The sequence below is a fragment of the Halichoerus grypus genome, chromosome 8 (assembly GCF_964656455.1).
Source record: "Halichoerus grypus chromosome 8, mHalGry1.hap1.1, whole genome shotgun sequence".
Taxonomy (NCBI): Eukaryota; Metazoa; Chordata; class Mammalia; order Carnivora; family Phocidae; genus Halichoerus; species Halichoerus grypus.
The window spans coordinates 139,995,316-140,009,180 of NC_135719.1; the positions used below are offsets into that span (position 1 = coordinate 139,995,316).

Consider the following 13,865-nt stretch of genomic DNA (forward strand, 5'->3'; position numbering starts at 1 on the left):
AGAGAAATGGTAACAAAAATGACAGAAAGCAGATACCAGAACCAAAACAAAAACCAAAACACCCAGCAGTTAGTGGCCATTTAGCATTAGGATTTAAGTTAGGGGTTGGCAAACTCTAGCCTATAAGCCAAATACAACCTGCTCCAGTAGCTAAGAATGGTTTTTATGATTTTATTTATTTTTTAAAGATGTTTTTATTTATTTTAGAGATAGCAAGCATGCATGTGAGAGGGGAGCAGGGGTGGGGGGAGAGGGAGAAAGGACCTGAAGCAGACTCCATGCTCAGTATGAAGCCCCATGCAAGGCTGGACCCCACAACTCCTGAGATCATGACCTGAGCTGAAACCAAGAGCCAGATGCTCAACGGACTGAGCTACCCAGGCGCCCTGGTTTTTATGATTTTAGATGGTTGGGTAACACACCCATACACACATACAAACAAGAATACATGAGAGACCATATATAACCTGCAAAGCCTAAAATATTTACAGAAAAATTATTTACTTTAATAAATAGCACCATACACATCTTAGAAGCTCAAGAAACTCTCGAGTCAATAAAATATTTATTGAGCAATTACTATGTGCCAGGTGCTATCTTAGGCACTGGGGACAGATCACCAAACAACTGTTAAGTTTAACTTAAAAAAGGACACTCAAAGTGAGAACTCTGAAAACGGGGAAACCAACATCCCAAGAGGAAGTAGCTGCAAGGCCTGTTGTAGGCAGGTATTTCTACGTACACAGCTTCCTTAGAACCAAAGCTGGTTCTCCGGCTCTAGCAAAGGTTAAATGTGTGTGGCAGAGGGGAAGGGAGTGTGCTAGAAAATGGCTTATTATGCTAAAACATTCCCAGAATGGACTGTATATGAGATCAACAATGGGCCCTATGGTTACAGGTGCTTTCCATTCTTGAAATATGCCCCGAAAATCTTACCAGCCTCATCTATAAAGTACATTTAAGTTGATGATAAAAGTAAATTGTATTTATTTATTTGACAGAGAGAGACACAGCAAGAGAGGGAACACAAGCAGGGGTAGCGGGAGAGGGAGAAGCAGGCTTCCCACTGAGCAGGGAGCCCGATGCGGGGCTCGATCCCAGGACCCCGGGATCATGACCTGAGCTGAAGGCAGACGCTTAACAAATGAGCCACCCAGGCACCCTGGTAAATTGTACTTAAGTATCTTTAAGCCTAGTGACTGATGCTGAAAGTGAATTTTTTTTTTTTTAAAGAATTTATTTATTTGTCAAAGGGAGAGCGGGAGCCCCATGCGGGACTCGCTCCCAGGACTCCGGGATCATGACCCAAGCTGAAGGCAGACGCTCAACCGACCAAGCCACCCAGGCATCCCTGATAGTGACTTTTTTCAGAAAGTACACCTTTATGAGGCTAATACCCAGCTTCTTCTGATCCGGTGGTTCAGTCGTTACCTTCCCTGAAATCTATCCAAATAGAGCCCCATATCCGCCAATCAGTATTTACAAAAACATATGAATCTCAAGAGGTGGTGTGGAAATGTTTAAAGTCTTCCATTTGAAACATCTGGCCCTACACTAAAGCTTTTGAAAAATAGTAATAAAAATACATACATGTAGGGTCTCTTCATCCAGTCTCCTTAGCCAAGCAACTAAATTTCTCTTGTCCAAGATTCATAAATCATGTCAATCAAATCAAAAGATTAGTGATAACTATACCACTGAGTCCTTCCCCACACATAAAAACTGGTCTACTCCAGGGCCACAACGTGTTAAAATGTTTTCTATAAAGAAAAGCATTCCCTTTAACAATTTGTTCAGATTTATACTGTGCCTCTTTTGTCTTTGATGGCTTTGACTTGTGTTAATTTTTAAATGGATAAGTGATCGTTTACAAGTATTTAACAAAACAAAATCCCTTTGCTCCTACTAAATAACAGCCTCACCAGCAACACTTTCCAAACATTAAACTATTATGAAACAACATATCATGTGCCAAAGTTGTCCTGAGGAAGGTATCACTCACACCCAAATAGCTTATGTATGTGAGAAAAGACGAGAGAGTTCCTCCACATGCCACAGCATCTTCAAGTGCGTGGTCATCCAAGAATAAAAGACAAACACTAGGCGGACAACAACACAATTATTCCAGTCCACCCCTAATACCTAATAAACGAGCTGGCCTCCTTGTCCGGAAAGATGCAACTACCAAAAGAAATGAAACCTAAACATCCCGTAACAAAAACTCTTGTGACGACTTCCCTATTTAGGGACGCGGAGGATTTCCAACCTCACTTCCCTAAGTGTCAGGCCCTACATGGGACGAGCCAAGGACCCCGCCCTCGGGAGGCTCCTGGACCTAGTGCGGGAGGACAAGAACACAACCCCAGAGATCTAAGTGTATGGGAGGTTCCAATATAGAATTGAGGAGCCCAGAGAAGGAAAAGTTAATTCTGCCAGGAGTAGGACTGGGGGAGTGGGGTGGAGTTGGGAAGGGTCGAGGGACTTGTCCAAGAGATGACTAGCTAGACACCTAGGGAGAGTGGAGAAGGGACTGGAGAACGAATCCCACGGAAAGTGGAGGGCAAGCGCAGGAGCTAGCCCAGTCGGTGCCACTCCTCTCCCGTGCCCCATGGCGCCCCCGGCCCTGCTTCACTCCCTCCCAGCTCCCCGGCGCCCCCGGCCCGGGACTCCTCGGGCACCCGCCTCCGGGGCACAGGGTGCTGTGGGGGCGTTGGTGAAGCTCCCCTCCCTATGAAGCTCCTCCGCCCGGCGAGACTGGGATGCGGGCGACTCGGGCCCCCGCCAGCGCTCCCGGAAGAGGAGATACCGCGCCCCACCGCAGCCACTGCACCGCAGACAGCTCCCCACCGAACGCGGACACTCACTTTCTCGTGGAAGATGGACTCCATGTTTATTTGTCTGGAGCCAACGGCCCCCGCGCCGAACCACCCCCTTCCAGCCCCGCCCCTCGGCCCCACCCCTCCTCCCACCCTGCCCCGCCCCGCCTCGAGCCGCCCCTGCCCACGTGCCTCGTACAGACCAATCATCCCCGAGGATATGAATCACGTGGAACGAAGAGCGAGTGAACGCCAGGGCGGTAAATGCGAGCACACGTGACCTTTGTAGCGGGTCCTCCCATATCCCTTTATCTGGCCGGCTGGGGGTGTTGCAGCGCCACCTACGGTCTGGAGGAACTTCTCTGCTTCCCACCCATTGCTATGGATTTTTAGGCTATTAAGGGGTCTGGATAAGGAACGCCTGGGTTCAGTGTTTTTTTATGTTTTCCACTTTGTACTTTCTGCTTATCATATGTACATATAATTATTTACTATCTTTCTCCTCTTTCCCCACTGAAAGCCTGATTAAGAAAAAGACATCATTGCATCCCCCAACACCTAGCCCTTGTGTAAAAATGTAATTAATATTTATAAAGAGCTTACTGTAGGGTAGGCATTCTTTTTTAACTACTTTGCATATATTAACGAATTTAATACAACGACCTTTGATGTAGGTGTTGTTATGATCCCTATTTTACACATGAGGACACTGATGCACAGGGAGGTTAAGAAAAGAACCGTCTCCAAGGTCAACTAGTGAGTTGCCCTTGCTGGGGTTTAAATCCAGACACATTGTTTCTAAGAGTCTGCATTCTGACCCTGAAGAGGAAACATGACTTGGGGGAACTGAAAAGTCCAGTAAAGTGGGGGAAGGGGTTTGATGAAGCTGGAGGAGTAGAAAAGAAGCAGATTTTGCACCTTGAAATTAGGTTAAGGAAGGTATGCTTTTTAAAGACAGCTGGGGAGTTATATAAAGTTTTTAAAGAAGAGACGCTCAGATTTGCATTTTATAAAGATCACTCTAGTTGCAAAAAAAAGCTGATGCTGTGGAAAGAATCTTGGGAGAGATGATGGTGTTTGGGCAAGAATAATGACCTGCAGTGGAGAGGAGACCATTTTGAGAGATGATTAGTAAGTGGGGAGACTCAACAGAACTTGGTGAGAGTGGAGAGTGAGGGACACAGAAATGTTAGGGATGATGTCTGGGTTTCTGCCCTAGGCAGCCACTGTGGCAGGAATAGTATTCACTAAGATAGGGAATACTGGAGGAAGGGGCAAAGTTTGGGGAATACCTATGATACGTAAGACAAGTAATGAGTGGAGGTTATCTATCTATCTATCATCTATCTATCTATCTCTATCTATCTAAATGGTCTGGAGTTCAGGGGCTTGGTTTTGCTGTAGAATGGGGAGTTAGTGAATAAAATCATCTAGGGGAAAAGGAAGAGATTGAAAAGAGGATCTAGAGTAGAACCCTGAGGGTAGAGAAGGAATAGCCAAGGAGAAGAGAGGAAAAGCAGGAGAGTGAAATTATCAAAGCCCTGAGAAGGGAATGTTTCAAGAATCAGTGTCGGTTGCTGCCAAGAGGTCCAGCAACATAAGGACTTACAAGAGTCCACTAAATTGTGTTGCTATGGAGACCATTGGGGACATTGGTGAGTGCAGGCTCAGACTAACAGAAGGGGCAGCAGGAGGTAAGGAAATGGAGAGTACCAGTGAGGACCAGGTGTTCAAGGGTAGGATTTAGTTACCCTTTTCTGAATGCCCCTGTGTGCACAGTCTACACTCCCGCATTGGGGAAAACAGTCCATGCATGTTCTTAAGGAACTGTGGCCTAATTGGGGAAACAAATCATGGTCTCATGATGTGAAAAAATATGCAAACCATTTTTTCCCGATTTATTTTTAAAGAAAGTGTGTGTGTACAGAAACACGTATCTATTTTTTTTTGTTGTTGTTCGTATACATTACAAATCTCTGGAGGAATATACAGAAAACCCAGAGGTTATGTATGTGTTTGAGATGGGAAGGGAACTAGGCATATAGGAGACAGGGATGGGAAGGAGACTTCTCACAGTATACAGTTTTATTCTTGACTTTTAAACTAAGGTATTAGTTATTCAGAAAAAAAAGTGCTTGTATTCATTTCCTATGGCTGCTGCAGCAAATCATCACAAACTTGGTGGCTAAAACCAGAAATTTATTCTCTCACTGTTCTTGAGACCAGAAGTCTGAAACCAAGGTGTCAGCAGGGCCATGCTCGATGGTCAGAGGGAGAATCCTTTCCTCACTTCTTCCAGCTTCTAGAGGCTCCTGGCATTAGTTGGCTTGTGGTTGCAGAACTCCAACCTTGGCTTTGGTTTTCATGTGGCCTTCCTCCTTCTGCGCCAAGTACCAATGACTGGATTTAGGTCCTACCCTAATCCAGGGTGATTTCATACTGAGATCTTTAATTAATTACATTGGCGAAGACCCTATCAGTGATAATTAGGGAGTATCATTTTATTGCAATGTTACTTCTCCTAAATTCAGTATGACCTAAAACAAAATGTTTTCTGAGAAGAGGTAGTTGAATACAACAGATGACATGTAAACATACGTGAAACCATGCTTGTGGAACCAAACAAACAAGAAAATGAACAACCTATACCCCAAAGTTTCCTTGTGCCGCCTTGTAATTCTTACCTCTAACCCCTTTCTGCACTTTGCTCCTCCAGGCAACCACTAGTCGGCTTTGTTACTATAGTTTACAGTGTCTAACATTTTATATAAGTGGAACCATAAAGTGTGTGCTGTCTGGCCTCTTTCATCCGGGATAATTAATTTGAAATTCATCAACGTCAGAGCAATAGATCATTCCTTTTTTTAATGTAGTATTCCATTGTATGGATTTAACACAATTTATCTATTTGTTGATATACATTTGGGTTAGCTCTAATTTTTGGCTATTATAAATAAAGCTGCTATGAACATTCATGTAAGTCTTTGCGTGAACATATGCTTTCCTTTATCTTGGACGAATACCTCAGGGTGGAATGGCTGGGTCATATGGGAGGTGTTATTTTCATTTGAAACCACTAAACCGATTTCCAAAGTGGTACAACTCCTGGCAGCTACATTTTACATTCCTGCCAGCAGTGTGTGAGGTCCAGTTGCTCTGTACCCTTGCCAACACCAGGAACAGGATCAGTCCTTTGATTTTAAACATTCTAATAGATGTGTAGTGGTATCTCATTGTGGCTTAAATTTGCATTTCCCTAATGACTACTGATGTTGGGAGTCTTTTCATGTGCTTTATTTACCATCCTCCTATCTTTTTTTGTGAAGCGTCAATTAAAATCTTTTGCTCAGGGGTGTCTGGGTGGCTCAGTCAGTTAACCTTCAGCTCAGGTTATGATCCCCAGGTCCTGGGATCAGGTCTCCCACTGGGCTCCCTGCTCAACAGGGAGCCTGCTTCTCTGTCTCCCACTGCCCCTGCTTGTGTTCTCTGTCAAATGAATAAATAAAATCTTAAAAAAAAAAATTCTTTTGCTCATTTAAAAAATTGGGTTCGGGGGGCACCTGGGTGGCTCAGTCGTTAAGTGTCTGCCTCCGGCTTGGGTCATGATCCCGGGGTCCTGGGATCAAGTCCTGCATCGGGCTCCCTGCTCAGCAGGAAGCCTGCTTCTCCCTCTCCCACTCCCCCTGCTTGTGTTCCCTCTCTCTCTCTGTCAAATAAATAAATAAATAAATAAAATCTTTAAAAAAAAATTGGGTTTGGGCATCTGATTGGCTCAGTTGGAAGAACACTTGACTTGATCTCAAGGTTGTGAGTTTGAGCCCCATTGGGTGTAGAGATTACTTAAATAAATGAGTAATTTTTAAAATTGGGTTATATTACTAAGTTATAAGGGATCTTTACATATTCTAGATAGAAGTTCTTTGTTGTATATTACATTTTGCAAGTATTTCCTCCCAGTTTATGGCTGCATTTTCATTTTCATAAGTGTATTATGAAAAGCAAAAAATTTTAAAACTAGTTCATACTTTATGTGTTGCATTTAAGAGATCTTTGCCAAACTCAAGGTCACTAAAATTTTCTGTTAGTACCATCCTTCTAAAGCACACAGTTTGAAAAAAAAAATTCTGAAAAATATCTGAGGAAAAAATTGGCTATACAATTTAATAGTACTATGGTCTAAAATGAGGAAAAGAAAATGAAACACTAATTGTAAATTTAACATCAATACACAATCAAGTACTCAATAATTTATTTTTAAGCTAAGTGTGCCTATTACTTGAAATGTGGAAGACTGCTTCGGCATAAAAAGAATCACACTTCAAATTAAATAATGAATGTGTTTTTATTTCTCTTCTAATTTTTAAAATGTGAACATTCTGTAATTCAGTCACGGGGCCTTTACTTCCAGGTGACTTCTTCATTGGGTCTCAATTCCCTGTAGAAATTAAAAAGGAAAGAAAGGAAAAAGTACAAATTTAATTTTTATGGGGGGTAGAGAGTCAGAAGAATATTCAATATTTTATATTTTATATTCTATTTATATTCTTTTAAATTCTATATTTTATATTCTATTAAATTGACCCATTAAAATTTTTATATAGACTCAACATACTCATTCTAGTCTCTCATGCATCCCTTTGATTTCATTTTTCCTGATTAAGGAACTGCAATTTCTTAGTCTGTACGAAAGCGATTATCCTCTCAATGAGTTCATCTGAGGTTTTCTAAACCCTTTCTAATTCATTTTATCTTTCTTAAAATCCTTAACTGTAAACCTCCTCTCCATACTGACTGTGAGTGCTGCTCAAGCCTCTGGTCCCTTGAGCTTCTTCCCACCTCGCTGCATACCCAGTGGCAGACACCCTGTCTTGCTAACTAACTCTCTGCTGCCAAAAGAGCCATCTCCAGAGACACACTGGGACCAGGCAGCGGCCAGCTGCCTTCTGATCACTCACCCACCACGTCTAAAGCTCTCAAGCAGTGTTGCTGCGAATATAGCACCAAGCCACTATTAGTGCCACAGATTTCAGCTATGTTCTGGCTTAAGTAAGATAATATATGATAATATGTGAAAGCTATATTAAAGGCTTTGATGAGCTGGTTTAAAACTTTGTCTCTATATTACAGTGCATCCTGAATGCCAAAAAAAATTTCAAACATTTGAAATAGCCTGTTCATAAACTGAAGACTTGTTGGCATTCCAAAATAATCATACTGTTTTGTAGAAGGGTTAAACAACAACTAATGCTGCAAAATAACATAACTTAAATATAAGTCCTCGGGGGAAAATTTACCCCTTCTGTTTATTTTTGGCACATATGATATTAAAAAGGCTTATTTCCAAGAACTGGTTAATTGTTCATTTAAAAAGTGTACAAACTAACCTTTTAAACAACAAACTCTTGTTCCGGAAGGCAGTCAGCTTTTCATCATTCTTTCTGTCTAGATAACATCCAAGGACAAACCCCATGGGCACAAGTATATGTACCCAGTGGTCACGAACAATCTGAATTACATTCATCCTGAGTGCTAGGAAAAAAAAAAAAGATTATCAGAAATGTAACTGCTTTTGAAATATCTTGAAAAATTGCATCTGAAGCAGGAGGATAGCCCTGAATATGGGAGATAGATGTTACAAGCATAGTAAGCCTCTTCAAATTTGCTTTGGCATCAGAATGTAGTATACAACTTAAAATCTACTTGATGACAATTATACAGGTGACAATGATTAGTATAAAAACTGCACTGCACTAAAATCAATTAACTTTCTTTTTAGCTCCACTAGTGGTCTGATATGGTATAGCACAGAGAAATGGAGAGTATAAAAAATACTAGACTAAAACGTGAAACGTGAGCCCAGCTGTCCACGGGAAGAAACCCCCATTTCACTTTCCCGTCTCCACCGCTCACAAACCCCGGGGGAGGTCCGGACCACCCCTCGCCTAGAGACACCGCCGCCGCTGAGGGCTTCCCTAGAGGTGGACCCTCCCTGCCTGCACAATGGGGACCCGCGGCGCCTCCGCTCATCTTGGACCCCGGAAAATTTTACCTGCAAAAGCTGAATATTTGCACCCTTCAACTATTAATTTAAAACTTTTACACGTGTAAAATATTTTTTAGAACCTCTTACAATGCTAAAACAAATATAATTATACTATTATGCCAAAAGCAGAATTCTTTAGTTAAGATATCATTATTGAAAACTAATTTTTCAGAGCTACCATATGATCCAGCAATTGCCCTACTGGGTATTTACCCCAAAGATACAAAAGTAGGGATCCGAAAGGGTACGTGCACCCCGATGTTTATAGCAGCAATGTCCACAATAGCCAAACTGTGGAAAGAGCCAAGATGTCCATCGACAGATGAATGGATAAAGAAGATGTGGTATATATATACAATGGAATATTATGCAGCCATCAAAAGGAATGAGATCTTGCCATTTGCAACGACGTGGATGGAACTGGAGGGTATTATGCTGAGCGAAATAAGTCAAACAGAGAAAGACATGTATCATATGACCTCACTGATATGAGGAATTCTTAACCAACAACAAACTGAGGGTTGCTGGAGTTGGGGGGTGGGGTGGGAGGGATGGGGTGACTGGGTGATGGACATTGGGGAGGGTATGTGCTCTGGTAAGCGCTGTGAATTGTGCAAGACTGTTGAATCTCAGATCTGTACCTCTGAAACAAATAATGCAATATATGTTAAGAAAGAAAAAAAAGAAGAACAATGTAGCAGGAGGGGAAGAATGAAGGGGGGGAAATCGGAGGGGGAGAAGAACCATGAGAGACGATGGACTCTGAAAAACAAACTGAGGGTTCTAGAGGGGAGGGGGGTGGGAGGATGGGTTAGCCTGGTGATGGGTATTGAGGAGGGCACGTTCTGCATGGAGCACTGGGTGTTATGCACAAACATTGAATCATGGAACACTATATCTAAAACTAATGATGTAATGTATGGGGATTAACATAACAATAAAAAATTTAAAAAAAAAGAAAACTAATTTTTCAATTAGCAGTAGTTGTGACTCAGATAAACCCCATTAGCTACAATACTGCTAATGCACAAAGCTGAAAACTAATTTTTGAAAGGAAATAAAATGAGAGAAATTTTAAAAAACCACTGCATTCAACAATATCATGGTAGATCCCAATATCAACTCAAAGATTTTACAAAAGATAGGGTCAGAAGGGAATTTACTTTTATAGAATAACTACTAGGTACCAGGGCCATCATATAATCTTATACATAACATGAAATAACTATTATTATCCTCATTTTATAGACTAGAAAACAGCTTAACCTAAACAGGTATTAAGTACAGAGCTGGAATCCAAGCTCAGGTTTCCTCCAAAAATCTTTTTCTATTAGATCTCAATATCTCTCTCAAAGACCTCTTCTCGAATTGATATTTATGGTACTTAAGGGCTTTTAAGTTCTAAGGTTTTCTAAAAGGTAGAGGAGGAGGACTAGAACTAGAAGTCACCATATGGAAAATAAATTTGCCTTAATTAAAAAAAAAGTTGAATTGTCAGTTTCTGCAAAAACTTGTACCTAAAGATGAAATCAAAATGTATCTGCCTACGCATGAATCTAAGATGAATAAATCACATACAATGGCTGAGAAGGCATGTGACAACACCCTGGTAAGAGAATACTGCCGACAAAAGTGCTCAGCACTAAACTATGCTAGGGTTAGGTAGACTGGATTCCTGCCTCTCCTAAGACACTGGTTCTCACACTTAACACATTTCAATTCTTTATTTCTCAAACTTCATCACTATCTAAAGGTACCGGGCAAGAAAATGGCCATGAAGTTAACAGTTGCACAATTACTCTATACTCTATATGATAAAGTGTAATATTACATACAGCAGGTTCCAATCTGGAAAACTATGTAATGTTAACAAGTTATTTAAAATACATAACTTACAGTTTAGTCATTAATTAAAGGTTTAGTCTACCGTCTACAGCTGGAATTCTCAAACCTGACTGCATATCAAAAACATCTGTGGAGCCTTTATCAAAATAGGGACTTTTGGGCGGGGGGGGGGGGGGGGGTGTAGGCTGGTGGCTGTCAGTTGAGCATCAGGCTCTTGGTTCTGGCCCAGGTTGTGATCTCATGGGTTGTGGGATCGGGCCCCAGGTCAGGCTCCCTACTTGGCGGGGAGTCTGTTTCAAGATTCTCTCCCTCTGCCCCTCTCCCCGTTCATGAGATCGTGCGCTCAAATAAATAAATCTTTAAAACAAACAAAATAGGTACTTTCGGTCCTCCTTCCTTGTGGGACTGGAAAAACCTATAGTTGAAAGAACTTTTTAGATGATTTGATGAAAATAGTTCTTGGGCAACCTTATTTCCTAGAGGATGGTGGCTTTCTTAGCACTATGCCTTCCTTAAGTAACGTTATTTGCATTTAGATACTGAAGCACTCTGTGAATCTGACCAAGTGCCCACCAAGTTAGCCACTTACTTGTTTAATAAACTTGAACCAGTCAAGTACAGGAATAACAATACATGCCTTAATCAACTAATATAACTTTGAAAGCACAAAACTGCAAAATACTAGACAATGTAGGTCTCTGTAGAAGTCAAGTGGCCATATATTCGGTCACCTGTCCTCACAGGTTCCTCAAATTTCTTAACAGGGGGTCAAGCCTAACCCTCAGCACAGGTGAGTCAGATACTATCTGTATTTTAACCAACAACAAAAGTGCTTATTGACTTAGCCCAAGACTGTTCTAAATAAGCCCATGGACACCTGTGGGCTATAAGCCATATTGTTGTTGGCATTCTTCCAACAGGGCAAGTAGCTATTGTCTGGCTCTAGTCTGAGAATCTGAGAAGAGGTGAGACAAACCCCTGAGGCTCTGGCTGCACATAGGCTCTTACATACACTCTATAAGTGAAGACTGATAGATAAAAGGATTCTGTGTATTCAAAATCCAGAGTTGGGTTCAGCCACCATGATTCCATCGCTAACAGGTAAATGACAAATGTTAGTCCATGAGACATTTCATATTACATGTGTATAATCTATTTAATGGACTTCGGAAGCAGTGGCATTGAACATAATTTGTCCTCTGTATTTCACTGTGAGTGAATGACTGCGGAGGACAAAGATTTATGGACCTAAGAAGTGAGCTACAACGATTTCTTGGAGAATGGAGAGGAGGAGGGATATAGACAGACTCTGGTCATGAGCCCAAGACCACAGGGGGCTTTATCTGATGGGTAAAGGGCAGTGAGGTCCTGGGACAGGCTCCAATGAAACAAGCTGAGGTTTGGATAAAGAGTGACATCCACATGGGTGCCCATGAGGGTACTGTACATTATTAGTGTTTTCTTTCTTTTCTTTTTTTTTTTTTTTTTGAGGGGGCAGAGAGCAAAGGGAGAGGGAGAGAATCTTAAGCAGACTCCATGCTCAGCACAGACGTGGAACACCACCTCACGACCCTGAGATCATCACCTGAGCCGCAATCAAGAGTCGGATGCTTAACCGACTGGGCCACCCAGGCACCCCATTAGTGTCTTCTTTATTAAGACTCATGAAAAATCCTTCTTTTACTTCAGAACTGGGATTTGCTATGGTATTCCTAAGAAAAACTAGTTTTTATCTTATGGACTCAAGGAATCACGTAACTGATCACCTATCCTTTGTTACCAATACGTTTCAAATTTTTTGCCTAGCTCTAGAAAGAACTCTTAATAGCACTGTCAGGTACGGTTCTTATTGCTTTTCATAATCCCTAACTCATGTAATCTTCACAATACTATGTGCGTATTCACTAATGTCCCCAATGTAGTAGGCATATTTTTTTTTCAGATGAGGAAATCCAGGAGCAATCGACTTGCCTAAGGTCACAGATGCAGTAAGTGGCAGAGCTGGGATTAACACTCAGGCAGTCTGACTTCTTGGTCCAAGCTATTTGTTTTATTGTCTGTTAGGGTAACTATAGGGATAAACATTTAGACTGACCTCACTCAGCGTTATCTTATTTTTCCTAACATTACTTTTTCTTCAACCAATTTTTCCCGCCTAACTTCTAAAAAGAAAACTGGATCTGGTATTTCTATAAGTCAATTCATGTTGTAAAACGTAGATGAATAAATATTTCAAAAATTAAATCCTAATCTCTAATTGGTCCCCACAGCATTTTAGATCGACTTTTTTTTTTTTTTTGAACAATACATAATCTATGAAAAGCAGTGCTGGATGCACGGAGAAACTGAACTCTTTGAGGTCTGGAACCAACCGTGTCTTAATAACCTAGTATAAATTAAGTATTACGTTTTTAAAAAGTGATTTTTTGTGTGTGGAATGGTCGGCTCAAAAGGGTTTGCGATTTGGAAGAGAACGAGGTTAGTTTCCAATCCTGAGCACCGAGACAGAACGCTGAAACTTGGACGAATCTGGGATGCTCGCGCCTTCCCTCCAGCCTAGGAGCGTGATCCCGGCCTGTCTTCTCTCCGGTCCGGCCGGGGCAGTCACCGGGTGATCCCCAAAGACGTTTTCCAGTAATGACAGCCTCCCACTACCCTTTCCAAAAGCCGTCAGGTGCGAAACGTGAGCCCACGTGTCCACGGGAAGAAACCCCCATTTCACTTTCCCGTCTCCACCGCTCGCAAACCCAGGGGAGGCCCGCACCACCCCTCGCCTAGAGACACCGCCGCCGCCGAGGGCTTCCCTAGAGGTGGACCCTCCCCGCCTGCACAACGGGGACCCGCGGCGTTCGGCTCATCTTGGACCCCGGACCCACCTGCGGCCTTGGTGCCAAAAACGACCCCACGACCAAGGGCAGCGACGACCCAACCACCGGCGCCGGCGGAAGCTGCGGCCTTGGGACCTGCCATTCGCTCCGCTCGCTCGAAGAGAGGGGTGGCGCTGGGAAACCATACCTCGTCTTCCTTTTGACGTTGGACTCTTCTTGTACTTATTTTAGCTCTCACGCATTATAACTTATTTAAAAAGAAGACTTCGGCGCAGGGTGACGAGATTTTAGTCGTAAGCGCCATCTCCTTCCCACAGCTGCGTCCCCACCCCC

General features: G+C 42.3%; 2 protein-coding genes across 2 annotated transcripts in view; both read right to left on the reverse strand.

The window, feature by feature from the left end:
- The window catches only part of ATXN3 (ataxin 3), a 37,579-nt gene extending 34,649 nt beyond the window's left edge, over window positions 1-2,930 (reverse strand). The window contains exon 1 of the mRNA XM_078054117.1: window positions 2,865-2,930. Coding sequence (XP_077910243.1) covers window positions 2,865-2,888 — 24 coding nt within the window. The 5' untranslated portion in view covers window positions 2,889-2,930. The remainder of the gene's footprint in view (window positions 1-2,864) is intronic.
- Window positions 2,931-7,139: 4,209 nt separating this feature from the next.
- On the reverse strand, window positions 7,140-13,817 carry NDUFB1 (NADH:ubiquinone oxidoreductase subunit B1). The gene is made up of 3 exons (XM_036117194.2): window positions 13,581-13,817; window positions 8,201-8,345; window positions 7,140-7,251 (listed from the first exon to the last, which is right to left on the reverse strand). Exons 1-3 carry the CDS (start codon window positions 13,672-13,674, stop codon window positions 7,215-7,217), a joined length of 276 nt encoding a protein of 91 aa, XP_035973087.1. The 5' UTR covers window positions 13,675-13,817; the 3' UTR covers window positions 7,140-7,214.
- Window positions 13,818-13,865: the final 48 nt, after the last annotated feature.